The 27,563-nt window shown below is 39.8% G+C and overlaps 1 protein-coding gene across 1 annotated transcript in view; it reads right to left on the bottom strand.

The window, feature by feature from the left end:
- Positions 1 to 27,563, bottom strand: part of LOC148353674 (protocadherin-15-like) — a 350,912-nt gene that overhangs the window by 46,846 nt on the left and 276,503 nt on the right. Inside the window, exons 25-27 of the mRNA XM_088350828.1 lie at positions 18,241 to 18,350; positions 15,476 to 15,616; positions 2,976 to 3,103 (exon numbers count right to left, since the gene is read on the bottom strand). Coding sequence (XP_088206954.1) covers positions 2,976 to 3,103; positions 15,476 to 15,616; positions 18,241 to 18,350 — 379 coding nt within the window. The remainder of the gene's footprint in view (positions 1 to 2,975; positions 3,104 to 15,475; positions 15,617 to 18,240; positions 18,351 to 27,563) is intronic.

Raw genomic sequence — 27,563 nt, 5'->3', positions numbered from 1 at the left:
TTTCGTGTTAGGGCCTGGTGCGCCTCTTTTAACCAAAGGAAGCCAAGCTGGTTTGAAACTAAGCACACGTTTGTCCAATATCCACACCCCTATCTCCAATTATCCTCACTCTTTACAAGGACATTTTGAACAACAAATATGGTAGGGTAATTTTCACTCGACTGCCGCGCAAGCTCTGTTTACGGTTTCTTGTCTGGACATTGTGTTAGTGGTTTAGTACCTGCTTGTTAGTTTGCTACTTTGTCCCTTGCTCTTTTAATTTCCAGTCTTGGTCTTTTTTCTGGTTTGGACATTGTCAGGTTTTGTTTTGTTTGGAGATGTTGTTGTTTTGTGAACCCTTGCTTGTTTGTCACTTTGTTCCCTTTTTTGAGCACCCTTGCCTCCATTTCCTGCTTGTGAAGCCCCACCTGGGTTCACCTACAAAAACGCCACGCAACAAGGCGACCGGAAAAGGACCAGGGGAGAGGCTTTTACATCCCTGTCCGAGCGGCTCTTTTTGTTTTCCTGTCCTGGCAGCAAGGAAAAAGCGCCTCAGCTACAACTGTTTTCCTGTCCTGGGGATGTGGGGAGAGCCCCTCGGCTGTGCCTGGTTTCATGTCTCAGTGGAGAGGGGCAAGGACCTTCAACCAACCCGTTGCTGCAGCCTCTGTATTTTTTTTTTCTTATGGGCCGTCTGGTATGTTAGGGTCAGTTGCACCTCCTTCCAAAAGGGGGAACCAAGCGTGTTTAAAACTGGGCACCTGTGAAACATTGATTTGCTGGTCATTTAAGTATGAAAATAAAAAAACAAAAGTAAAAAAAAAGCCAGGGTTATAACAGTATTGAAAAGAAGCTTACAATTCATAGCCCGCCTCCACTCCATTAAGCTAGTCTATCTTCTAAATGTGATGGAAAGTAAAAGCGGAGAAATAAGCTCGGAGGCACAAATTCGAATGGTGACGGAGCTCAAACACAGGCATCAATTCTCGCCCGTGTCGCAAGTGACGCTGATAAATTGCAGCAATCTCCTCTTTTCAACCCTTTTTGCTTGTGATGGAATATGGGGAGGAGCGTAGGGACCACCCGGAAGGCCAGATAAGAACAACTGGGAAAAGTGTGCCAATTGGTGGCATTGAAAGAATGCTCTTCAAAAATTGGATTTTGGACTTTGAGATGAGAGGAGAAAGGCAGAAACTAAATTGATGATGAAACACAGTATGTTCAGATCTTGGTCAGCCTCATAAAAAGTTATAGTTTTAAGTGAGAAACAATTCTGTATTGGCTTGTGTAAAAGACAAATACAGGAATTAATTCTTCCAAAATGACAATACTTAATTTGATTTTACAAAAAAAAAAAAAATATACATATATATATATATATATATATATATATATATATATATATATATATATATATATATATATATATATATATATATATATTCTCAGTTCGAAGAAATCGGAGTCCGACCAAAAACTTTGAGAAATTCTTTCTTCGCTGTTCAGTCGAAAAATCGGAGTTCGAACGTCAGTAATGCGTGAATGCGTACGCTAGGGTGCGATGCTGAGCAACGTACGGGTGTAGAACGCTCTTTTCGTGACCAATTGTTATCGCGTGCGGACGTGCTTCGTTTTGCTTTCGCTTTTAATATCGGTGTACGGAGTGTTTTAGCCCTTAATTATGCTTCAGAAGAAAGTCAGTGTAAGCAGCAAAGTTGCTACAGGTAAAAAAAGAAAAGTAGTGCGCACAACTATTGCATTTAAGAAAGAAATAATAGCAAAATATGAAGGAGGTGTGCGAGTGTCTGATCTTGCCTGCGCCTTCTGCTTACCACCACAAAGGTAAGAAATCTTATTCATAATTATTTTCTTTATTCTTTTTTTTAGTTTTACACGTTCATGTTAGCGTAATCTTTCGTACGGAAGATTACGATAACGCGAACGTACGATTAGCCTGGGTTAGCTTTGCGTTAAACATTCAAGGTACATTCAGGGTGTTGGAACTGAGCCCAACATTCAGGGTGTTGGAACGGAGCCCCCTTTCCAATGAACCGCTTACCACTTGTTGTGGAGACCCGGGTGCTAAATGACTTGTAAAAGACCTGTTTTTATTTTTATTTTTACACGTTCATGTTAGCGTAATCTTTCGTACGGAAGATTACAATAACATTCAAGGTAAGCATTCAGGGTGTTGGAACGGATTAAAACGATTTACATTATTTTTATTGGGAAAAATGATTTCGGTGATCAAACAAATCGGTTTTCGAACAGGGTTCTGGAATGGATTATCATCGAGAACCGAGGTTCCACTGTGTGTGTGTGTATATATATATATATATATATATATATATATATATATATATATATATATATATATATATATATACCTATAAATATATGCACTGCTTATCCTCAGTAGGGTCACAGGAGTGCTAGAACCCATCACAACTATCTTCGGGCATTGGGCTGGAGACATCCTGACACCGATTGCCAGCTAGTTGCAGGCCACACATAGACAGAGAATTCACACCCAGGGACAATTTGGACTGGCCAATTAACCTGACATGCATGTTTTTGGAATGTGGAAGGAAACCATAGTGCCCAGAGGAAACCCATGTAGGCATAGGGAGGAAATGCAAACTCCACACGGGAGGCTACACTAGCTGGACTTGAAGCCTGAACCTCTCTACCGTGGGGCTGCGCTTACCACCCAGCTGTATACAGTACATTTGAAATTCTCATTTTTTTCTCTCAAAACTTCCTATTGGGAAAAATATCATCACTACCAAACATACAACTCACAAACGGTGAACTGTATGCAGTAGCACACACGATCTACAACTACAATACAACAATTCTGTGATCACGACATTAAGAAGGAATTAAATCAAGAGAGATATTGTCATAGGTGATGTTGGGCGTAAGAATAAAACAGTTGCTGGGGGGATGTTTGTGATCAAGGGTATGTTGAAAGGAAAGCTGCAAAATGTCCTCACCACTATCTTGAGCACAGAACTAAAGATCTTAGTGTCCTCTGTCACGCCACCAATGTAGAGCTTCCTGGTAAAGACAGGATGGTGATCGTTCTCGTCACGAACCTCCAGGAACACTTTTGCTGTGTTGGCTGCACAAAAACATACAATATTCTTTGTGATTCACAGATTTGAAAACGAAAAGATGGGACTTTTAAACAGTCAATGTCATGCTTTAAAGTGTCACTGTGTAATCGTTCCAGTGGTACCGAAAACAATCACAAGGAATATCACAAACTACAGAGACAAAACTGCACCCTTTTGCTTCTCATTTTTTCGCCTAGGCTTTCACAAGGTTTTTGGCTTTTCAGACAATCAATATCAGGTTTTCTTTATAAATGACATTTTTGGTTACACTAGGAGGTGTTAAATAATACACACTGTCCCTTTCAAATAAGAATTACAATAATTACGTCAACATTTAACTTTTGACGTTTTTCAAAAACTTCCAAAATAAAACACGCACATATGTTTAGGAGAACATTAATAGAGACTATTTAATGCCTCCCATTGTTATAAAAAACTTCCATTCAGTAGAAAAAAAACATTAATTTAAATAATAGGCACAAATAAATCATACCAATGTTAATTTTAAAGAAAAAAAAGCATAGGTCAAGAAATGTTTACTTTTTCACAGTGGAATATCCGCTCAGGTCGCCGCCATGTTTGCCCGACATCCTGCCACCACTTTGTGCTCTGTGACTATGGCCCTTTCTTGCAGGTGATTGCAAGCAATGCCCTCTAGTGGTCAGAAATAACACACTTGTGCTTTAAGGTTTAAAGAGGAAAAAAAAAAGATGCTCAGAGCCAACTTCACTTGTGTTGGCACCATGTACCATTTGCAGCTAAATGCAGCTTCAGAAATGTTACAATTATTTACAAATTTAAATTGCAACATTGAAAATTACAATTACTTCAGACACAATTATTGCGATTTGGTTTTTGATCATATCATTTTTTTTTTAGGTCAAGACTCCTACTGAAAGTATAAATATGGATCCCACAAATTCAATAGGAAAATATGGATTCTTACCATTGTCAAACTATTATTAATGCGGACAAATATGTCTTTGAAATCACTCTTGCGTGCCTTTTCAGGCCAATAGAATTTATTAATTCTTCAGTTCAAAGCAATATCATGACTTCTTTATAATGAGGTTGACATTTTTTATTAGTTTATATAATTCCCAAACAGTCCAAGTGGTTCAAAACTTTTGGGGATTCTAGATTTGCTTGAAGATCTTGTGACTTCACAGCACGTCAGTTTCCTCAGTGATGGGCTCATTGAGCGCCAGTGAATAAACACATTCGGAAAAATAATCACAACCACGACTGAGCGAACTTTAGATCATTTGAACTCGAAACGGACGCGTCACTATCGTTTAGCCACGGTCCTCAGCCAAACGTTAGCTTTAAATTAAAAATGTGCAGGAAATCATTCTCTCTACCTACTGCAGCTGTCTTATCACTGATGACACTGTATCAACGTTTGATCGGATCAAAATTGTTTATATTTTTCATTTGCGTTTATTTGATGAGAAACTAATAGTTTGCTTAATATATCTGCTGTGGCAGAAAGATAATCTCCACATTGGAATGAGTGATTGGAAAATGTAGCTATGAAGATTAACTTGTGATATTGCTGAAAAAAGCAGTAATTTTGAGATACTATAACTTTAAAAAATATATAAAAAGGAGTGGAAGAGGGAACATGATTACTTTTACACAAACTAACCAAGTGTGTCACCACTTCAATGTATTCCCAATTTGTAAAACATGCATAATGTGAGGAAATGTTCAAATGTTTTTGCATTAAATATTTACATATTTAATCAGAATGTCTCAAATATTGTTCAAGATGATGGATTTCAAACTGTGTCCAGCAAATGGAGGCTAACCGGGAGAGATCGACAATAGGAAAAACGCTAGGCTGGCCGACAAGTAAGGGGCCGGGCTAACCGGAAACCAACAACGAAAAAGGCTACGAGGACAAATGCAAACTCAACTGGAAATACACCAAACTAGCCAGCCAAAAGACAAACTATGCGCAGCCAATGGGGGATAACCAGCAGCAATTAAAACAAGAACCCCTCAGTAGCTCCTGTGCTACCGTGGAGCTGGCTGGACAATATCATACCAACCGCGACACACGCGGCCAAAAACACAAATGAAAAGCCTTAACTCCTTATGAAAAATAAGGCGAAAGCAAACAATGTACGCCTGCTGTAACCGCGACAAATAAACTTACCATTTGTAAGTTTACAAGTTTCCCATTTTGTAAGTCCAAAAGCAGCTTTTGGAAGTCAAAGTACGCAAAATACTCACAAGGTCACAGGGTAAGCAAAGTTCCAATTTCTCCAAGTAGAAATTAGCAGTATGCAAGCTGTCTCTAGTGGTAGCCTCTGGAACTGCTTGCAAACTGGAATAGTGAGCAAGATTTTTGTCAACAAAACTTGTATACCAAAAATCTCATGTTTAGAAGTTCTTGTATAAAGAGACACCACTGTGATTGTGAAACTTACACGATTATGACTATATACAGAGACATTTGATTCAATTAAATTTTACAACAATATCTGAGGGTAGTTTTGTTTACACAAGCGGAGATTAATCTCAAGCAGTCTCTAGCGGTAGCCTCTGGGACTGCTCATGAACTGGATTTTTCCAAGAATAGCAAGCAAGATCGATAAAACATATTGTATACCAAAATACTCATGTTTAGAAACCCTGATATAAAGAGCTACCACTGTAAGAGAGAAACCCAAATAAAGATGACTATATGCAGTGACACATTTCAGTATTCTAACACTATCTAGCTATAATTTCATCCGTATTCCTTAAGATATTTCTCCAGTTGTTAGAATGATTGGTGGCCTCCCACAGCAAGGAGCGACACTCTGATCTTAGTTGGAGATTGCTTCTAACGGCAGTGGTGCCGTAAGCTGGTTCTATTTCATCTAACTGCATTAGACTCAATAATGAGGCCGACTTGCTTTGATCAATGGCAACATTACGAGAGTGGGGGCCCGAGCTCACATTGCCCCCAATAATCGCATCAGGAAATGAACCATTGAAATTCGCAGAGCAAACAGCAGGGACGCTGAGTCTCGGTGAAATTGTAAGAACAGCGGGGACTGTCATCTGAGGCAAGTGAATCTCTACCTCTCATCAAATTAAGGGGCAACTTTGTACTGGCAATCATTAAAAAAACATGCAAATGCCGGAAATAATTCTTGAAGGTCACCCAAATTAAGTAATACGAATCTAGTGACATTAAATTCATTCATACTCGTTGCTTATTTTTTTTTACGTGACGCGACGGGGCGGCAGTAGCTCAGGAGGTAGAGCGCTTGTCTTGGGATCCCAGTTCGAATCCCGGCTTGTCCGTGTTACATGTCGAAGTGTCCTTGGGTAAGACACTGAACCCCTAATACCCCCAATAAGCAGGTTAGCGCCTTACATGGCTTCAAGGGCGCTATTGGGAAATGTGGAGCACATTGTAAAGCGCTTTGTCAAGTCATTGACTTGAAAAGCGCTATATAAATGCAAATCATTTACTGCTACATTGAATTATATCTGACTGAGTTTTGTCTTAAATGAAAACAAGGGAAATGCACTTTAAAGCAGGGGTCTAAAACTTACAGGATGATAGTTTAAGGCCCCCACCTTAATATGGAAGTTTTAGGGACAGTGTGTATTATTTAACCACGAGATGGTGCTGTATAGGATATGAACTACGCACCCTTTTTTTACGCAGGTGTTTTTATTTTTGTTTTTTTGGCACCTGAAGTAGCAATATGGAAGATAATTACATCATCTCTTTCTAGGTGAGGCTCATGGTATGTAAAAAAAGAAACTTCTGTATTATTATAATGTCTAACGAGGCACATTATAAATCACATTAACTGCAGTTTACTTTTGTCCCCATAAAATTCAGGATTGTACAGCAAGGAAAAATTCTCCTGTTACTTCTATTTTTGCCTTGTATGTGGTAACAGTGCTATAGTTTGGTTGGCCGTTTTTAGAGGGAAGATTGGGCCTATCCTGACACAGCCTGACAAATATAATTGATTTGCAGGGCAGAGCCTAGAGCAAACCCAAAATTTTGTTTGTGAGGACTCTAGAGTTATGATGACAAATTAAAAACTGTCTTTTGAAACCAAATCTAAGTTAAACACATCTATATAAACTTTAACATTTTGTATATTTCTGTCTCTGCAGAGGTTACATTAATCAATTGTCCATCATTGACAATTTTTCTTTCAAGAGTTGACGAAAAATTTTGAGGCCATCTGTCATTTTGACGAGTTATAAATTAGTACATAAACTACAGCAGCAGATACTCAAGAATATTTAAGAGAGAGAGGGAGGCAGAGAGACAAAGAAGAATAATGCCAGGTAAACAAATAAGCGTAATGATTGACCGAGGCCAGGCCAGACCCAGACCTAAATATGGGTCGGACTCAAACTCTTACTTACAATCTTAACTCTAGCAGTTTTGTATGTGGAAATTGTGGCATACAGTATGTCTTTCAAATTTTATTTTGTATTTTATTTGTTCTTGTTTTTTACCTATTTTTATCAAGACAAAAAAGGCTAATTAGAGATTGTGGCTACGCCTTAAAATTTAGCTTTCTAAACAAAGCATTCATTAATCAAGGTAGAATTACAAAAATGTTTTACTAAAACAGTGAACAAAAGAAGAAAATCATGCTTTTCTGAAAAAAAAAAGCTGTCATATTCCATTTGTCTTCTTATGGCATGCAAAAGTGTAAAGTCACGTTGCATTGGAGTGCGAGGGCGCCAGGAGATTTGGACGCACACCGACTGCACATCAGATTACAGCTGCAAAAGCTGTGAGACAGAGAGTGTGGACCCTCAGGGATACACATGAAGTCCATTCACTTCCTCTCTGGCTTTTTCTTCTTGGCAAAATTTGCTATTCCGGACCTCTCCTCTGCTTTCCAGATTTGCTTCGGAAATAATGCATTTGCAACGCGGGATCTACTGCACTTATTCTTAAACAAAGACTTCACAGTCGAAAAATAACATTACAACGGCATGCTCAAATTTTTTGCTTGCCCTATGGTGACTGACAATGGTATAGGTGCCATACTACTTCATCACTGGAACTAGTTCAAGTATAGTATATATTTTCCTGCAATAGTGATGATTTATAGGCAACTGAAACACAGTGCACTTTTACGAATGTTCAATGAAATTGCCCATGGATGGATTTGACAACATTTTTAATTTTGTCATTATGTAAGTATTACAGATGTTATGATACTACTTTTTTGTACTGCATACAATACGGTGTCTGTTTCAATACCAATCTTTAACCGATTAAGTTTTTTTTGTCAACCAATAAGTTCTTACCATATATATTAATTAATATTAGCATACACTACATCGCCAGCCCTTTATAACTGCCACATACAAAAGTCTACTTAATCTATGATAATTATTTAAATGTGTGAATAACGAAAGTTGATATGATCCAGCACACCACCGTTACCCTAGAGGCCACCGACGGACAAATGAACTGAATAATCCCCACATTTGGCTCAAATCATTCAAACCTGATTCTCATTACGAGCATAAAATCACTGCGCTGACGGCTTGCTCTGTCGAATTGTCGCACTACACACTGATGCCGTGTCCGCATACCAGATTCCCCACTCTTTGACACCCATACTGTTCCAAAAAAGACTTTCTTTATTTTACCACCCATAGGTTTTGGACTTTATTGATGTTGCCCTTTTTGTTTTATTTACTAAACGAAGGTTTTTGGTACCACTAAGAGGCACTAAATATTACACACTGTCCCGTTAAGCAGCGCTTTGATGGCAGACCCTTTCGTATTTCGCAATAATGTATTTCTTTGAGTTGATCATCATTGTCACCATGTTCTACTTTTCCTTCCGCTTATCACTGTTATGGGACCGATTATTATGGGCAAAAAGGCAATAAAACACACTAAATCACAATAAGACATGATATTGACCCTCTCAAACACAATCACGACAGGTGGAGAGATCGCACGAGAGGGGGTCATGAGGAAAGGCCACTGGCATGGGAAATTGAGGACACAAGATGGATGCTGAGATCAGGGGCTAGGGAAAGCACCTGAGTCTGCAAAATTGTTCAATTTACGAAGTTTGAGCTTGGTGAGCTAAACTGACACCCTGAATTGGCGGGCTTTGCCTATCTTACTCCGCCCTTGTGTTCATTTTGTTTTATACACAAATAAGCTGAACCCCCTGATTTTATATTGTATTTTATAGTTCTAAATTTGGCTTATATGTGAGTATATACTGTAATTAAATGTTCACGTTTCATACATGAGAAAAAATTGTGGCAGGTCTAAATAAGAATGGCAAGAATAAATGTCGATTACGGAATTGGACAATTTTGGGGTTTTTGGATCGGATCTGGATTTATTTCAAATTGATAACCCAACTGATGTCATGCTTGCCAATTCAGGGCACCTGTGACTGCCCAATTGCCGCCAACAGTCCTGAGAGCTGATTGGATTAGAGACTTCTTTTAAACCCCCGGCTTTCAAGAAAACGCCGTCAGATCGTTGCAACCCTATGCTCCCAGCTAGGCAAGCTCATTCCGTCCGACATTTTTCCTGCCCTGTTTTCCTCTGCCTGATACCCGTTGCCGACCTGTTTCTGGACTCGATTCTGCCCTGTTCTGCCATCCCGACATCCGACGTGTTTAGCCCCGCTGCCTGTCTGACACCTGTTGCCGACCTTGTTTCCGAACTCGATAACGCCTTGCTCTACTGTCCTGGCTAACGACTAGTATTCCTGCAATCCACGATCATCCTCGCTCGACAAGGAAGTGCCACTTCCGCGCTTCCAGCCACCTGCTACCCGTGTCCGTCAATCCTCTGATCGTGGAAGCAAGCCCTGCTCTCCCTCGTTATCAATAAAACTGAGTATACGAACGCTACTGGGTTCTGTCTCCGTTTCTGGTTCGTGACATCTGATCATTCTTTGCCTGAGTCAAATTCAGTATAGCACTGTTTTAAAGCGTATATTCCTCGTGCCAAAAGCTAAGCTGTACTATCATATTCCAAAGTCCGTGATACACAGCCTGATGGCAAGATGTAAAGACAAAAAAAAAACCTGTTGTTTGAATTTGTTATGACATCTGTCGAACAGTCTTCCAAACTTTTTGAATGATTACTGAATGACTGAATAAAAGAGGAAACTCTCGCTGCTTCTTCAGAGCATTTCGCTTCGAACGCAATAATGTTTTTTCTCAGTTTTTTTTCCATTTTTTATTTTGCTAAAAAGCACACCAAATGTGCTAAGATGTCTTAGAATTCCACTACCACTTCTCCTGTTGCGTTTATTGACAGAATGCCTCCTTGGAGGACAAGAGAAAAACATGCTCATTTCAGACATTCACAAGGGCAAAGAAGTGCTAGCCGCAGTATGATTTCTATTGTATTAACGCGGTCGTTTGATGGGACTTCACCAAAAGAGGACGAAATGTCATCAGATATATCTCAAGTGCGACTCTCTCAGATAAAGGGATGGATGCGCTTGAATCTGTAGAACAGTTGATGTGTGGATCACACGTGTAATTCCCATGATTAGCATTTGAAGCAAAGCAACGTACAGTAGGTCATCAATTATTCATTAGGAAACGTTGTTCCGAAGACGTCATTGGTTATTAGCTATCATCGTGAAATTGTAATTTGACTGAAGGAATCCACTTGAAATGTGGACGTCAGGGAGGACACACTCAAGGTCCTTTAGACGACCTACTGACAGTTGCCCAAAAGCAAATAAACAACCCTGTGAGGAGTCAAAATCCATGATTTAAATATCAAACCCGGCTTTCGAAATTAGCCAATATGTATGCATAGCGGTCGAACAAAAGCCAGCTGACTGACAGGCGCTCATCAATAGCGGATTGAGAGAAGCCGACCCAAAAAAAGCCTTCATACGTGCAATTTGTTTGCCCAAACTGGTTAGTCCGGAGCAAACAGGAACAGAATAGGTAATTGCAGCTGACAGGGAGTAAGACAGAAGCCTTCATCGCATTTGGCAGGATGCTGGAAAAAATTGTGACATAAATATGATGTGAACGATCAGGTGAAAAAAGTTTTCCTCGCTAAGTTCACTGAACATTTCCATAAAAATTAAAATCTGCAAAATAAACACCGACGGGCTGCAATGCTGACAACAGTCAATTATTGCATGAATAAATAAAATTCACCCATCAGCTTGACACCGACATGCCAGTCATACTGTATGTATCCATATAAATCGCAAACACTCTGTTTACCCAACACATTATTTTTGTATTGTAAATAAATAAAATGGCAAAAGTACTAAACGAAAACAGAGAAAAATATTTCCAATGTAGGCAAGCTTACCGGTGTTTTTCAGTATTTTTCCCCAACAATGTCAACAAAACCTGCGTTAGTGTGCATTGGTGTGTGCGTGAGCAAACAACAAATAATTTAGATCTTCAGCGAGTGGTCCGGCGGCTATGTTAGCCTTCCGCTTAAATTGCCGAAGGCAAATCTGTCACCTGTCACTCATGAACATGATGCGATGTGCGTTTAATCTGACATGAAGACCATAAGAAAATGATTACAACTTTGAGTAGGTGTACATACTCACAAATTGGCCAAAAATATTGAAATATTGAAATCAGAGCGTGGGCTTGTAAGTGCATGTTTTGTTGTGTGTCACCAGTAGCAATCCAGAGGCAGCGCGTGGGGTGGGGCGTGGGTTTGGGCTTTTATAGAGGAACATTGAACCAACGGGAAATCAATGCGGCAATGTTAGCATCCAGCTCCAGAATTTAGCATAAAAGCTAATTTTATAAATAAAATTAGAACTGCATTACACCATCCTATATTGCTGACTTCAAGATAAAAGTGCTAAAGGCCGCTGAATAACAAGCAACCTGGAAGCAGCAGGAACATTTAGTGTAAATGAAAACAATGCCGGGCGATCGATAATGGATATATCATTGGAAATTGCACCTAAGGCTAAACATGCAAACAAGGGATCAAAACATGGAGAATGTCTCTGAGTGGTTTAAAGACGAGAGACAAAATAAATATGGAGTGTCATTTTCAAGCTCTCAAGAAGGCATAAGCCAGGAAATAGTTCACTGCTTACATAGGCTGTTGCACTCATTTTCTTCTATTTCTTTTAGTATGTGGCTGGTTTTAAGCAGTTTTAATGGTCGAATTACATGTAATGTAGGCTTACATACGGTAACATTTTTTTTTTAATCTTCAATTGGATTGCCAAACTTTTGCATAATTTTTGCGACAATCACAATTCTTAAGGAATGGAGCTAAAGTGTGCGATGTCGGATAATGGAAGTTCAATGGATACCACTTCAAATCGTATTCAAAATTTTCTTTTGAGCATGTCCAAACGATGTCTAAAGCAATGTAATAGACTTACAAAATTCTAAACCTAAAAAATGTGATATTACTTGTCTCTTTGATAATCTTTTGAATAGATAGTTATTTTTATAAATGAATGAGGAATTTTTACACCTTTATTGTCACTGTATAACACCCACCCACAGCGCTTGAATGTGTTTACATTCGGTTTGCTAACACTTAAAATAATCATTAAGCTACAGCAATTGTATCTATGTTCCATAAAAAAAAAAATCTGGAATGAATTAAATTCCTCAACCATATCAGCAATTCTTTGGCAACATCAAAGCAATATTTTCCCATGTGTTTAGGTATGTTATAGGGTGTTGAATGAAGGAAACTATACTCATACTTGTTTTTGGTTTTTTGAAAGTACATAGAAATGAATTGGGCAATACCTCTAATCTAAATTTGATCCCAGCGGCAATTTAAAGTGAGAGTGTAATAAATCAGACTAGAGGTCACTGTATCATATACAGGAGCTGAAGCGAGTGCATTTGAGTAGGTCCAAAAGAATATAGCATCCGAAAATATCATAAGCCAACTTCCAAATAAATCTCTTCGGGAGCATAGAAGCATTTTGCCAAGCAATAGGAAATTAAAGCTGGTATAAATCCCTATAAGCAGAAACGATTTCCAAGAAGGGGTTTGTCAGAGCTGGTGTAAGATAGAGGCAAATGGCTATCTTGAGCAGCTAGTGGGAGAAGCTACTGAAAGGCCAGTAAAAGGTAGAACATAACAAGCATCAGATGGCTGAATGAGCGACTCAGCAACGACCATATGGTGAACCCAGCAGTGGAATATAAAATGTGATTGAATGTGGACATATTAGTTTCGCAAAATTGTCATTTTGGTTGTAGAAACATGCTGTAAAAAATACATTAACATATCGAAAAGGGGTTCTAAATGATTTGTTATGATAGCCAATGATGTGTAATGAGGGAGGCAGGTGAGACTAGGGATTTGTAATGGTAGCACACTTGGCCCCAAATAATAAATTAGTGTTAGCATTAAGAAGCTAGCATCAAGTCGAGCCATCCAGAAATTGATTTTCTTGTTGCATGGACTGTTTTCTTATTGGAGGATAACCAATGTTTTTATTTAAAAAGAGTAGGGCAGTTATTTGTTTGTATTCTATAGTATATAAATGGTAAATAAACAGTAGTTCCAATTATTTATACATCTGACAGCGCCTCACCAGACACAAACCTCACTGTACGTCACTGATGATTGCAACTTTTTAAACCCAGAGTTTGGACACCTTTTCATGGTGAAATTCGAGCATTAGTTTTAAAAGCTATTTTTCTAATTTATGAAGTACAATGAAAATTATATTGTTAATATTAATAATTATTATGTATTCCTTTCCATTATCATAATTATCATTGATCCCACCAACACTAACGATGCCTATCTGCTAACTCTTCCACTTTGCGCATTAGACTACTGCTTTTCATCCTCTTGAATTTGCCTACCACATTAAAGAAAAATTGAGCAGGCAATTTGGCTTAATTTTTAAACAGACTTGTTTTATTTCTCTTCGTTTAACACGTGGTCTGTTGAGTCAGACTGCTGAGCAACATGGCAACACTTTCAGACATTCACATGCACTTCACCAAAAGTTCAAGCATTTTCAAGGATTTCAAGCACCCGTACAAGCCCAGTGAACCTATGGGTATTTAATATTAGAGCATAGTTATGTGAAAGTAAATGATTCGTTTTTTTAATTCAAGCCGATTGCGGATTCATCACAACTTGAGCGGATTTAAGAATAAACAATGTAAAGTAGATTACATTAATTTTGGTAAATAGTATTATTTAAAAATAGGTATTAACTTGAAAAATATGCTATTTGCAAATTACTTTTTTATAATTTCAAGCATATATTTTCTTATTTTGCAAGAATAGGTTAAAAAATCGTATTCATTTATTTATCCATTATTCATTTTTCGTATTATCAACTTAGGCCACATGGCCTCTTTTGGCAATTTTTATGTCAAAAAATGAATAAACAACATATCTCAAAATGGTAACATAATATTTTCAGTGTCAGTATTGTCCCACACCTACCAAAGGGCAAATAGTGCTGCCATGGGCAGCAGCAGACGTATTCTCTGCCCATAAATGCCAATGTCAAGCTCATCTCTCAAAATGGGGAGGACACTTTACACCAAAAACAACAGTAACCAGATAATGAAGGGGCTTTATCTGAGTCAGAGCAGGAGACATATCCAGGCACTGGTAACCATGGAAAGCAGCAGTGTTGGGCACGATACTATAAAAAAGTCATTTGTCATAGTTACTTAGTACTTTTTCCAAAAAGAAACTGAGTTAGTAACTGAATTACGCTATAGTAAAAGTAATTAGTTCCCAAGTAAAGTAACTATTTCTGTTACTTAACAGGTAGTTGTGTTATGAAACCTTGTTATAATTGTTGCACCTCACCAGCAATAGATCTATCGTACACTTGAATTGCAACAAAATAAACAGTAAACATTACAGTAAATTAACAATCAGCAGTAAACAATATAAAATTAGCGAGTTCGATAAATTAAATCTAACTCAAATGGTCCGTTGTAGAGATGGGAATTCCAACTGCCAGATTGCATTTTCGGCTTTGCTCACTAAAAAGAGCCGGCTCTTCCGGCTTACAAATGGCTCTTCAGTTTTTTTTGTTGTTGTTGTTTAATCCATGTATTACAATTTATTATCTCATATTATAATTAACTTTAAAAGGGGAAGGGGCAAAGCTAAATGAAAACTTCAATTATAAATATTGTAATACATGCTATGTAATGGTTTTATCTATAGTGCAGTTATTCCCAACACTCGAACTGTTTCATCTGGAGGAGAAAACCCATACCAAATGACCTGGAGAGACATGGGCACTGCTAGGCTGTACTTGCTCAAGGCACACCACAGAATGATATGCTTTGACAACCCAGGTGGATTAAGGGATACATAAACCGTGACCATGTGAAGAATACAAGAATATATAAGCATCCAAAATTCCCCAACGGACGTTTCTTACTTTTGGAAGGCACACGCAAGTTGGACATGACAACCAGCATGGAGTCGGCCTGCACCCTAAGAACGTAACTGGTCACATTTTCGAAGTCCAGCGGCTTAGCGGTAGAGATGACGCCTGTGCCGTTGTTTACACGGAAATGACCTACAAGCAAAGAGCATGCCATGAGTTCTAGTGAATCAGACACAACAAAAACATAACAAAAAATGTGAATCCAGTGGAAAATCGAGGGGAGAGATAATGTTTTTGGTTGACAAGTGGACTTTTCTGTAACAAAATTATCTGAACTTCAAGTCGGCTGTTTACTTGCAAAGGAAATACACACATTGTTAAATAAATAAAAAATGAAAGCTAAATACAACATGTTATTACTGATTGTTTTATTTTCTCTGAAACGACATCGACACTGAATTTATTTTGGTATTGATGTATAAACAGGGAAAATAAAAATGTTGATTCAGTGCAGAACACTTCTAAGGAATGTAAAAAAATTAAAGGAGCTGGTCGAATTTGAACTTTTATTTACTCGTGCCCGCCACCTCTGGCTTGTGTCATGGTGCTTCTGTCAAGCTCCTACGTGATGTGCATGCAAGTATGTGCATTTTTTAGACACGCTTGAAAAAAACCTCCTCTTTTCTCATCTTTCTTGGGGTTTGGAATGTAATTTGGATTGTATTTGAAACAATACTTTCAGTATTTTCATGCTACAAAAACAAGAACAAACAAAATAAAATGCAGGGACATGCGTGATATCCCTCTCTAACGTTCAGGACTTTAAATGCAAAAATGAGTTACTGGCTGCTTTCTGCTTGTTTTGACTTTGCACATTCACTTGAAACTCTTTCCAGCAGTGGAACCCACCTAAATTCATACCTGCCACATTGCCTGCTCTCTCAGGGAATAATTACGACCGGCTGAGTTTGCCAACGATTGCGACAGATGAGCAGTCGGTTTTGCAAGAACTTGTCATTGCACTGCAGGACAGGCAAAGGACAAACAACACAGTATTGTCTGCAACTGCTGCTACTGTAAGTGCACCGTACAAGTCCTGCTATTTAGTCTCTGTGGTGGCTCTGCACCTGATATTCGGTATTATGTAATATATAATACAGTGTCAACATAATTTAATGTGTTCTGTCTTTTTGTGTGTAATACTTTGACAATAAATTCTTGTTCCATCGACAGATCATTTTGCTTATTCAAGTTGTTTTTCCAACTTTTTTATAGTAAAGAGAACACATCTTTAAAATGATCGGATATGGGAAAAAAAAAGACTAATTTGCTCATTTCTAGAATATTTTTCATATGTTGCTAAAAATAATTATCAATAGTGATTCATGATAATTATCAAGAAGATCTGACCTATAACAGCATAAAATGACATCACAGTTTTCATCTAGATAAAAAACACTTTTGCTATTGCTTTGCATTGTTTTTCTTTCTCTTTGTTTTTTTTTCTTATTTCCAACAAACGTAAGAGCAAGGAGGAGACATGTGGAAAAAAAAAACAGAAATGAAGAAAGATGTTCACAACATAGTATGACTGTCACCCACTAAAAACCGCTGATCGACTGTATGTATTTACCACCCACCACTTTTTTTAAACCCCACTAGTGTGTCATTTAACACAAGACTGCTTTCTGAAAATACTTTTTTAAAGCAATCAATGGCGGATATCTAAAGGGTGTCCCAGAAATATATACACCTTTTAGCAGCTGATAACTCAATTGTTTATTCTTTCATTATAGACTGGTAAACAGACTTGACTTTGAAGAAAAGACATTCATTCTAAAATGCTACTGGAAAAAGGAAAATACAATCAAAGTACCGAGACAATTTATAGGGGATTTTAACAAAGGACCATCAACATGAGTTTTCATTACTCGAATTGGAGATAAGCTCGAAGCTGATGGAACTGTTGAGGACGTCCGAACAAAAAAGACAACATACATCGACAAGTCAGTTCAGTCAGTGGTAGAGAAAAAAAAGAGTTTTCGACTGCTGAAAGTTACTAGCACAAAAAGAAAGTTTCCGCAATAATGCTAGTCGATTTGGGGAGATTCCCTAGTACAAATAAACAAAAAACGCTTATTCCCAAGAACCAGCAAACATTGTGTTAAATCAACAAGTCAGCCAACCAGCCAGGTAGCACAAAAGAGAGCCCGGCTATCGCTCAGCCAAATATTTTTATATAGGCCAGTGACGCCTAACCAGATCATGCCTCTATGGACATGGTTTTAGATATCTGATACTCGCAGTATTAGGTGACTGTGTTTGAAATTGCTAGACTTGTTAGAAAGCCAAATAAGTGAGAAGGTTGCGTAATGTTCTGTACTTGAGAATATCCCTCCAATCGACACAATTACGAACACTGAGAACATTATTTTATCAATACATCGCATTGAATGTTTTAATTACATTCAAAACTTCATGTTATCAGATTCCATTATGGTAAATTGTGAATTGGTATATTTTGGAACTGTCAAAAAGGGGACGCCGTCATTCCATCTATTTCATAGTGAGCCCCCTGAAACGAAAAAAAGTGGAAGTCATTTTTGTGCTGTGCTTATTTGCTCTAAATGAGAAAAAAATGTCTTTCTTTAAATTCAAGTCTTGTTGCAACCAATGGGTTCAGTGAGTTTTCAGCTGCTAAAATGTGTATGGATTTGTTGGACACCCTGTACTTAGCACTCAATACTTCAAAATCAAACCTTCATACAGTTTATCACGGAGCAGATTACTGCAAAAAAGCTGCCGATGGAATATACCTAATTCATTTCCTGCCACGATGGAGTAGTAGATGGTTTGGTTGATGGCGGCGGCCAGAATTGTCCCCACAGGCGTGCCGACCGGGGCCAGCTCGCTAATAGCCGGGAACCTGCAGAGAAACGCCAAGGCCGAGATCAATTAGGGATTGACGATGCTCCTGAAAAGCAAACCCAAATTGAAGTTAGCAAAATAAAAAAAATAAAAACACCGCCAGGGACTTCAGGCAGAATTTCAAAAAGCATCAGTGATACGGTTGGCACAAACATGACGAACAGAGTTCAAGCTTGCTTAGATTTATTTGCTGTAAACAAGATGAAGTATGTATTAAAAAGTTGGACCAAATCTGGTTTCTTTCTTTTTTTTTCTCTACGGTTTTTATTTCTGCATAAGTTTGCCACAAATTAATACGCCATCATTATAGGTTTGCCAGCGGCCATTCAGTTTTTCTATTAATCTTTTTGTATTACTTTGCATGCCATTCATTGAAAAATGGTATTGGTCTAATTATTTTCAAAAAAGCAAAAACAATTATTTGACATTTTATATTGTGTGCATGCGTTTGTCGTATATTTTATCGTATTCTATGAATTTTATTATGATCTTATGGATTCACTGTCATTAAAAATATGAATACATTTTATAAACATGATTGTTTTGCTTCTTGATAAGTACATTCGGTTTTTAATGTGTGACACCACCAAAGGAGATAACAAAGAATGCCAGTTCATTATTTTGATCATAATGCTTTTACGGCGGATCTACTTTTTGATACCAAGACGTTTCATTAAAATCTGAAGTGCGAAACTGCAAATGCCACGGTTAAAAAAAACAACCAATGCTTAGGATCTCGTTGAACTTATATTTTATAAAATTGGTATCTCTAAAAAAAAAATGTAAAACACTTGAGAAATGTTTGACCCTTTTTGCGCCAAGCCAAGGACTACATTACAATAAATGTCCATTTTTTGATGATGTTAATTAAATATTATGTCTTACTATGAAGTTGTTTACCGAAAACATTGAACATATAGTTAGTCAAGTTTTTGACCCCTTTCGGGGAAATCAGGGGCAAAATTACAATAGATGTGTTTTTAATTTAGTATTTGTTTGGGGTAAAATATATACGTACTTTAAAGATAATACAATATTAAACCCCCAAAAATGACCCCAATTCATAGAACGGTCAAAAATTAAAAAGCATTCAGACAGTAGCATTTTCTGATTTTGCAAGTGTGCAGCAGATGGCATTAATAAATAACTGTTAAGCTTAAAGTATAGTAGACACTCAAAATAAGGAAAGAGGACATCAGTGGATTTCTTGCAAGGAGAACAGAGAAGATAAGCCTTCAGATAAGAAACTTCTATCTCTCGTTTCTGATGCCCTCCCTGATCCTCCTCTTTTAATTACATATTCAAGGTTACAATAATCTCTCAAAATAAGGGGTAAGAATATCAATGGAGTTTTAACTTGTAATTCGACAAGGTAGAGAACCCTGTTCTAAATTCTTCCTGTGAGTGTCGTGATTGCTAACTCGAGTCACCTGGAGCAATCACGTGGACGCCCTCTGATTGGCTAATTCTCCCTTCTTAAGCACGCTACTCCCAGACCTCTTCGTCTGAGGATTACGTTTGTAGCCTGTATGACTCTCCTGATTATCTGTTCCGTCTTGATATGTTTACCTGATTCTGCCTGCTTCCGTCCCACGCTACGATTTTCTCTCCAGTCCCGGTAAACTTGACCTGCTAGACTTCCGCACTCCGATTGGCTACGTGTTCCGAAGCTACTATCCCTGCTCCGCTGCTGACGTCCGACAGCAATCGCGTCCCCCGCTAGCCCTGTATGCTTCCCTAAATAAAGAACTGTAACGAACACTCTGGGGTTTCCTGTTCCGTTCTGGTCCCTCTGACAGTGAGCACTTTCATTTTATCAAATCTCCCTAAGTTCCAAAAGCAGAATTGACCTAAATGGTGTGGAAATCAAAGACCATCAACATGATTGGCCAATATTGACAATGATGTAAACGGTTCACAATAAACAAAAGTTCACAACGTGCAATCTCTTTTGCAGGTGTCCAATAATAAAAACACAGTAAACTTATCAATAACCCAGGAAGAAAAAACAGTTCGACTACAAAAATAAACATTGCTTGATTACCCCCACGCCCCCCTTGATTTTTCATTATTTGCCATAAACTGTCATGGTAAACTGTCATGGAAGATGCATATTTTTTTGTAGCACTGAATTCATTCAATTTTCTTCTTAATACACACCATACAACTTACCTCAAGGAAAACTAAAATTATTGTTCAGATATTGCAAGAAATATTAAAAAGAAATAACCAATAACCAAGGAACAATCCAATTGTCAATTCAAAAATGATCATCGCTGGATTGATTTTTCAATTATTTTGCAGTTTTCATAGAAAACACATATTTCATAATTGTATACAAACTGTTGTACGTGACTACAGAACACTCTTACTATTTGGTAGTGCTAAATTAATTCAGTTTTCTTAAAACATACAACACAACTCACTTTGGGGAGAAAACAATATGTTGCACAGATATTATAAGAAAAGCAATTTCTCTTGGCTATACAGGTGTGTGGCCCTCTCCAAGGATTTGCAACAAGGAAAGAAAAATATATTAGTAAGGAGTATAGGCAGCCATAAAAGGCAGGTCAGGGGGGACGTTGGAGAAAAGGAAGGGTTGGAAGAACACATGGAAAAATATCCCCCGGCCAGAGCTCCTCGCAGAGCAGCTTGAATAACGCTAATTACACCTTTTTCCAACATTTATCAGCACTAAATCCCCAAATGACTGTCTTCAGTGTGAGGGAAATCTAAAATTGGCTTCTATGTTAATCACACTGATGGCAAGTGTTCAACTGAGAATGCACAAGAGGGGGGGTTCACAATTGGGCCTGCCTGCTTCATCATCGACAACATATGGAAAATGCTTCCCTGCGTTTGCACTGCCTGCAATACAGAGCTGGCATAGCATCTCTTTTTTAATGAAATGGAAGAAGAAAACGTTTTTTTTTATTTAAAGTGGGGAAGGCTTGATTCATAAATCTGAGATTTCTGTCCCAGCCAATGGTAGAAGAGAGGATTGATTAAAAAGATATGTCGGAGTCAGAGTCCAGCCATAATTTCGTTGAGGGTTGTGTTGTGCTAGCATTAAAGCTAGCCGGAGTCATACAGTGACTTGCTTGTTTACTGCACTGTGAAGATGATCTGCACTTTATTTTAATGCGTGCCAGTTCTTGTCACGTAGCGGAGCGGGGAACAGGAAATAAGGACCCATTCGCATAGACATACTCACAATTTATTAGGGGAGGATGAGGAGGGTGCGCACACTCGATCCGATGGTCGCGGGGTAAATTAGAAATCCAAACAAAAGAAAAGTTGTCCATAACGGATCAGACCAAAAACAAAACGGGATCAAACGCACGAAGATTAACGGACTAAGCATTTCTCAGATTTAAACAGAACTTGCAAAAATCTCACAGAAGTCTCACTAAAGTTTAACAGGTATAACAAACGATCCAGCAACGCACCCTTCAAAGGAACGCGTTTGAATACTGTCAAGAAGCAATCAGTCAATGTGAGTCAGCCAGTGTCCATGGGCGGGGCCAGCTGGGTGCCATGGCAACCGCGCCAGACATGACAGAATCCCCCCTCAAGGGACAGCCCCTGAGGTCCCAAAAAAACCAAATACATCGCCCCCCAGAATGGGCCGATGCTCCCGAAGAAGGTGGCCCCACTCCAGCCTCTGAAAACGCAGGAACGCGGAGAGGCAGGACCGGCAGGCGGACAAATCGGAGTGGCGAGCAGACGAGTCGGACCGGCGGGTAGAAGAATCAGACAGGCGGACGGGTGAATCAGGAGAGCAGGCTGGCGATCAGCGGAGTCGGACTGGCAATCAGTGGAGTCGGACTGGCGATGGAGTCGGACTGGGGATAAGCGGAGTCAGATAGGCGAGCAGGGGAGTCAGACAGGCGAGTAGGAGAGTCAGACAGGCGAGCAGGGGAGTCAGACAGGCAGACAGGTCGACAAACAGGCATGGCAGGCGGAGATCGGAACAGGCGGGCAGACGGACGTCGAGACAGGCGGACAGACGGATCTCGAGACCGGTGGGAAGGCAGGCGGACGGGCAGATGTCAAGACAGGCAGACGGACGGATCTCGAGACTGGTGGGAAGGCAGGCGGACGGGCGGACGTCGAGACAGACGGACGGAGGGATGTCGGGACAGGCAGGCGTTGAGGTCGATGGCGACCTCGGACAGCTCGGCGCCAAGTCTTTCCGGAGACCCTATTCGAGGCACAGCAATTGCCACTTCGGGCGGGGTCGTGGTTCGAGTGGGCAGGAAAGGTGACGACACGGCCGGAGAAGGGGCCTCGGGAGGCAGGGCCGTTGCCGACAGGAGCTCACTCAGCTGACGGGACATTAACTCAGTCCGCTGAGCTAATTGCTCCATCTGGCGCTGTATGCTCCGTTGAGTTTGCTCGACCTGCAGTTGAAGGGCGGTGACATCACTGGGCGATCGCCAGACGTCGCCTTCCATCCGATCCAACTGCTGGAGAGCGTAGGGAGTGTCTAGCTTTCCCCAATTTGCGCTGCTGCTAGCATCCGCTGGGTCCAAAACTGGCTGTATCGTTCTGTCACGTAGCGGAGCGGGGAACGGGAAATAAGGACCCATTCTCGTGGATGTACTCACAATTTATTGGGGGAGGATGAGGAGGGCGCGCACACTCGATCCAGGGATCGATGGTCGCGGAGTGGATTAGAAATCCAAACAAATGAAAAGTTGTCCAAAACGGATCAGACCAAAACCAAAACCGGATCAAATGCAGGCAGATTTACAGACTAGGCATTTCTCAGAATTAAACAGAACTTGCAGAAATCTCACAGAAGTCTCACCAAAGTTTAACAAGTATAACAAACGATCCAGCAACGCACCCTTCAAAGGACGCGTTTATATACTCTCAAGAAGCAATCAGTCAATGCGAGTAAGCCGGAGTCTATTGGCGGGGCCAGCTGGGCGCCATGGCAACCGGCCAGACATGACAGTTCTGCTAAATCGTAATTACTGCCTGGTCCCCTTTTTTCAGGCAAATCATTTTGTGGCACTGACAGCCAGTACAACAATGCATCGTTTTAAGAAGCTGACTTTCATCATTATTTAGCAGGCATTAGTGTGAATTATATTTGAAATTACACTGCAAAAATACATCTCCTGTTCTATTTGATGAATATTGTGGTCATTTTGTCCGATTATATTTTAATATGATGTTTCATGGTAACTAATAGTGTGTTAAATGACCCAAATGATTATGCTCATTGCAATACTATACTATACTTTATTTTTATAATAAGTTAAAAAGAATCATTAAAATTTTCAAAATTGCCAGCACTGGTACATAGCAGATAATTTTGCTGATTGAACATATTTATTTTATGGAAAACATTTTTCCTTTAGAACAGTTTTTCTTGACTGCATCGTAATATTTTATCAAGTAAAATTATTTGTTTTTGGTTTCATTTTTGTATTTTTTTAAGAAATGTGTCTGAAGATGCAGGGTGAGACCCTCGATTCCTTTGCTCTCTATGCAGAGAGCAATAGTGAGACTGATGATTCTGATTTGGCAAACACCTCAGCCTCAAACAATAGAATTAGTGATAGTATTAGCAAGCTAACAGCAAATCAAGCCATGTTAAGTACTTTTGTATAGTTTCAACTCATGTTTTTATTCAAAAGGAGCAGTACGTAATGTATTAATGTGCTGAGTGTTTTGATATGCAGAATGAGGCATAGTCAGACCAATGATTCTGATTTGACACAGACTTAAGCATACCATAGGATTAGTGATAGTATTAGCAGGCTAACCGCAAGTCAAGCCATTCAATAATTTATTTTTTTGTTCGATGGACTTTTTATACTTCTTATAATGGAGGAATACCACTCTGTGGACATTTTTATTCAAAAGGAGCAGCGTACAGACTTCATTTTTTTTTAAATGTAAGGCAATAAAATATTTTATTCATTCCCACAGTTTATGTTAGGGGTCTCCAACGTGGTGCCCACAGGCCCCCGTTAACCCCCTGAGAACACATATGTAGCTTGTGCACATGCTGTGAAAATAGCTTACCAGTGATGTGTCATTGCCATTATCTGGTACATTTGATTTCTAACTGACCTGTTATTTCTGTGGTTGGTCTAATAATTAGAACTTTTTAATAACATAGCGAGAACATAGTAATACCATAAGTTGTAATTTTACAGGGTGTTCCGAAATGTTTGATCACGTTTCGTAGGCCGATCATTTGGACAGTTTTAGTTGGAATGACCTTAAATTTTGTGAAAATCTCGTGTAGACACGCTTCACGTTTTTGTGTATTACTTTTAACATTTTTATATTTACAGGTTAAAAAATGCCATTCACTTCAAAAGAAAGGGGCATTTTGCGTGTTAAAAGTATGCTTGGACTCAGTCACTAAAGACAGTACAGGGTGCCTTCTTTACACATTTTCAAAGAAGGCACCAACGACTAAACAGATCAGGACTTTGCACCAAAATTTCAAGGAAAAAGGCTGCTAAAGCAATCCTATCTATCTATCTACCCTGGTCATATCCCTCAAGAGGGGTGACCGACAGCAAGAAAAACACACACACACACAAAAAAAATAAAATAGAAAAAGGGAAAAAATAGTAAAAAACACACAAAATATTTTTGGAACCATAGCCAACCCAAATGCCCAAACACCCAAACAAGTTAAGCACCTCGGCACCCAAGTTGGTCATGCTTTCGTCCCTCCAGGTGAAACGGGACACAAGAAAGCGGCCATGTCAGTCGGGTCACGGTGACACAACACACTCTTCTGTTCAACAGCAGGGCCTGACAGCTTTCACTGGTTTACCCCTGCCGCATCATACAGGTACCCTGCCCATTACTTGGGCTAGGTCTAAACATCCCACTATACTTTTACAACACCTCTTCACTCATTCTTATTAGAAACAAGATCTCTAGCTTCCACTATATCTAAACCTCTTTCCTGCAGTGCACTCATAACACCATCCATACACGTCAATCCCAGCCTTTCTCTTGGTCTCCTTCCATTTACTTATGCTCTGTAGATCCTCTTTAACATTTGCTCCTTAAGCCATCCTAAATCAACTTATTCAAAGACAGTGGAACAGGTTTGTGAAGCTTGTAATAATGTAAATCAGCTTTAAAAAGGTTGGTGGTCCCTGGTTTATTGATTCCTTTCTTGCTCTGCCAATCAAATTATAAGATGCAAGTCTATTTGTTTATAAATCTGACTATAGCTCACTAGACACGAACCAACCACCCGTGAGTGGTCTTGGTAAGGGGCCGGTCACACAGACATTTGCGGCTGAATTACGGCTAAAATTTTGCGTTTTTTTTTTGCCCGTGGTTGCCCGGGATGGAAAATGCGCAAATTTGGCCAACCCGCCGTTCATCTGTGGTATGGCCGGAAAAAAGACGCCGGCGACTGTTCCGCTTCCTCATCGCGTCATTTCTGCGTCATTTTCTCGTGTGGACCACGGGTATAAAAGCTCCCGAGCCGGTGTTGTGCCCAAATCCGACTCCTACGCAACACATCCACCCCCCACCCCCCTCGCGTGAACGTGCATTCTGCTGCGATCGCTTCTGTTGGAAGCGTGCATTGACGTTGGTGACTTTTTCATCCGCGTTGACAAACGCATTTTGTAGAATACGATCGCACTTTATTGTTTAAATAAACGCGTTATATAGACAAGGATCTCCCAATTGTTATAATTAGCTCGCATTATAGTTTTAATAAGCGTTTTATATAGAATACGATCGCTTTCGTTGGAAGCGCAGCAGAATGCGCGTTCACGCAAGGGGGGGAGAATTTACGGTTCGATTACGTTCACAACAAAAACGGAATGGTTTAAGTTGTATTTCATTTCCAACAAATGCAAGACGAAGTGGTTTTAGTTTTATGTTCGCCATTACTTTCCCTAAAAGTGAGATGAGACGAGGTAAATGTGTTTGTAGTAGCGAGGGTATGCAAATCTCAGCACCGGGCTGTAAAAATCATAATCGCACAAGACACAGTCCCGTGAAAATCAAGATTTCAAGCAATAGCATCATCTTTATTTTATTATCTTGTAAAGAAATGTCAAAAAATAAAATTGGATTAAGACGAGGTCACTACGCTGACGTGGGGGGGGGGGGTTTAAGTGTTGTTGGTCTATCTTCTTTAATCACTATCTATTATCGATCATTTCATAATACGCTACAAAGCTTAGGAGCCGGGATTCTTACTCTCAGCCAAAAGGCCAAGCTAAGGTCCTAGCCCTAAAGCCTTGCTGCGATCATTGCGAATGCACCGAAAGATTTATTCGAAATGAAGAGAAACTACGCTCATGTTCACCCCCTTGACGTCACGAGCACAACTGATGCTCGGCATTCGCGCTGTTTATACGCGGAGAAAGGCGTTTGACTGTCACACGCGTAACACGCTAATTTCACGTAATAACACCGCGATACAGGCGCAAAACATGCTATTACCATGCTCCACCCACGATTACCCGCTGAAATTTCCCGTCCTACCCATGTGTAAGCACGCCCTGGCCGCGGCCAGAGCACGTCGTTTGCGCGTCATTTCCGCGTCATTTCCTCGTGTTGACCGCGTGTGCGGCACGCGGTTTAACACGTGCTCAAACTTTTGAGCAGCTCAAAAGTTTTGAACGCGGCCAACCACGTGAAAATTTCCGACCGCGAGTAAAGCACTGCTCTATCTCGTCTATATGGCGGTCTCTAAACGTGCTACAGCGCTCAACAGCATCTGCTTCACGGCCAGAAATTTCTGTCCGTGGTTCAGCCTCAGTACGCTCGTGAAAGGCTGTGTGCCCGCGCTCTGAAAATTTGAGCAGTGCCAAATAATTACGCGCTGCCACCTGCGCGCGAATTTTCGACTGCGTGTTAAGCACCGCTGTATCTCGTCTGAATGGCGATCTTAGTGCGTCCAATGGCGTCCGCCTCAAAGGCAGAAATTTCTGGCCGTGATTCAGCCGTAAATGTCTGTGTGACCGGCCCCTAAAGGTAAAATTCTGAATCCTAGCGTTCCAAACATTTCAAATATTTTAAATAGCAGACAAGCTTGTATTCAATCACAATCATGTCCCGCCTTACTCTTGACGGCGTTCCACCTCATGTTGCACGTCAAGCCAAAGTGAATAAAGTGACTGCCGCTATCACGAAAAAGTGCGTCCCGGTTGCCCACCCGAGCTGCCATTATTCAACGGCGCTGTGCCGAGCATGAAAT

Source organism: Urocampus carinirostris, chromosome 13 (assembly GCF_059441175.1).
Source record: "Urocampus carinirostris isolate Australia breed hairy pipefish chromosome 13, RoL_Ucar_1.0, whole genome shotgun sequence".
Taxonomy (NCBI): domain Eukaryota; kingdom Metazoa; phylum Chordata; class Actinopteri; order Syngnathiformes; family Syngnathidae; genus Urocampus; species Urocampus carinirostris.
The sequence above is the reverse complement of the archived record's forward strand: the minus strand, read 5'-3'. Positions and strand labels throughout refer to the sequence as shown.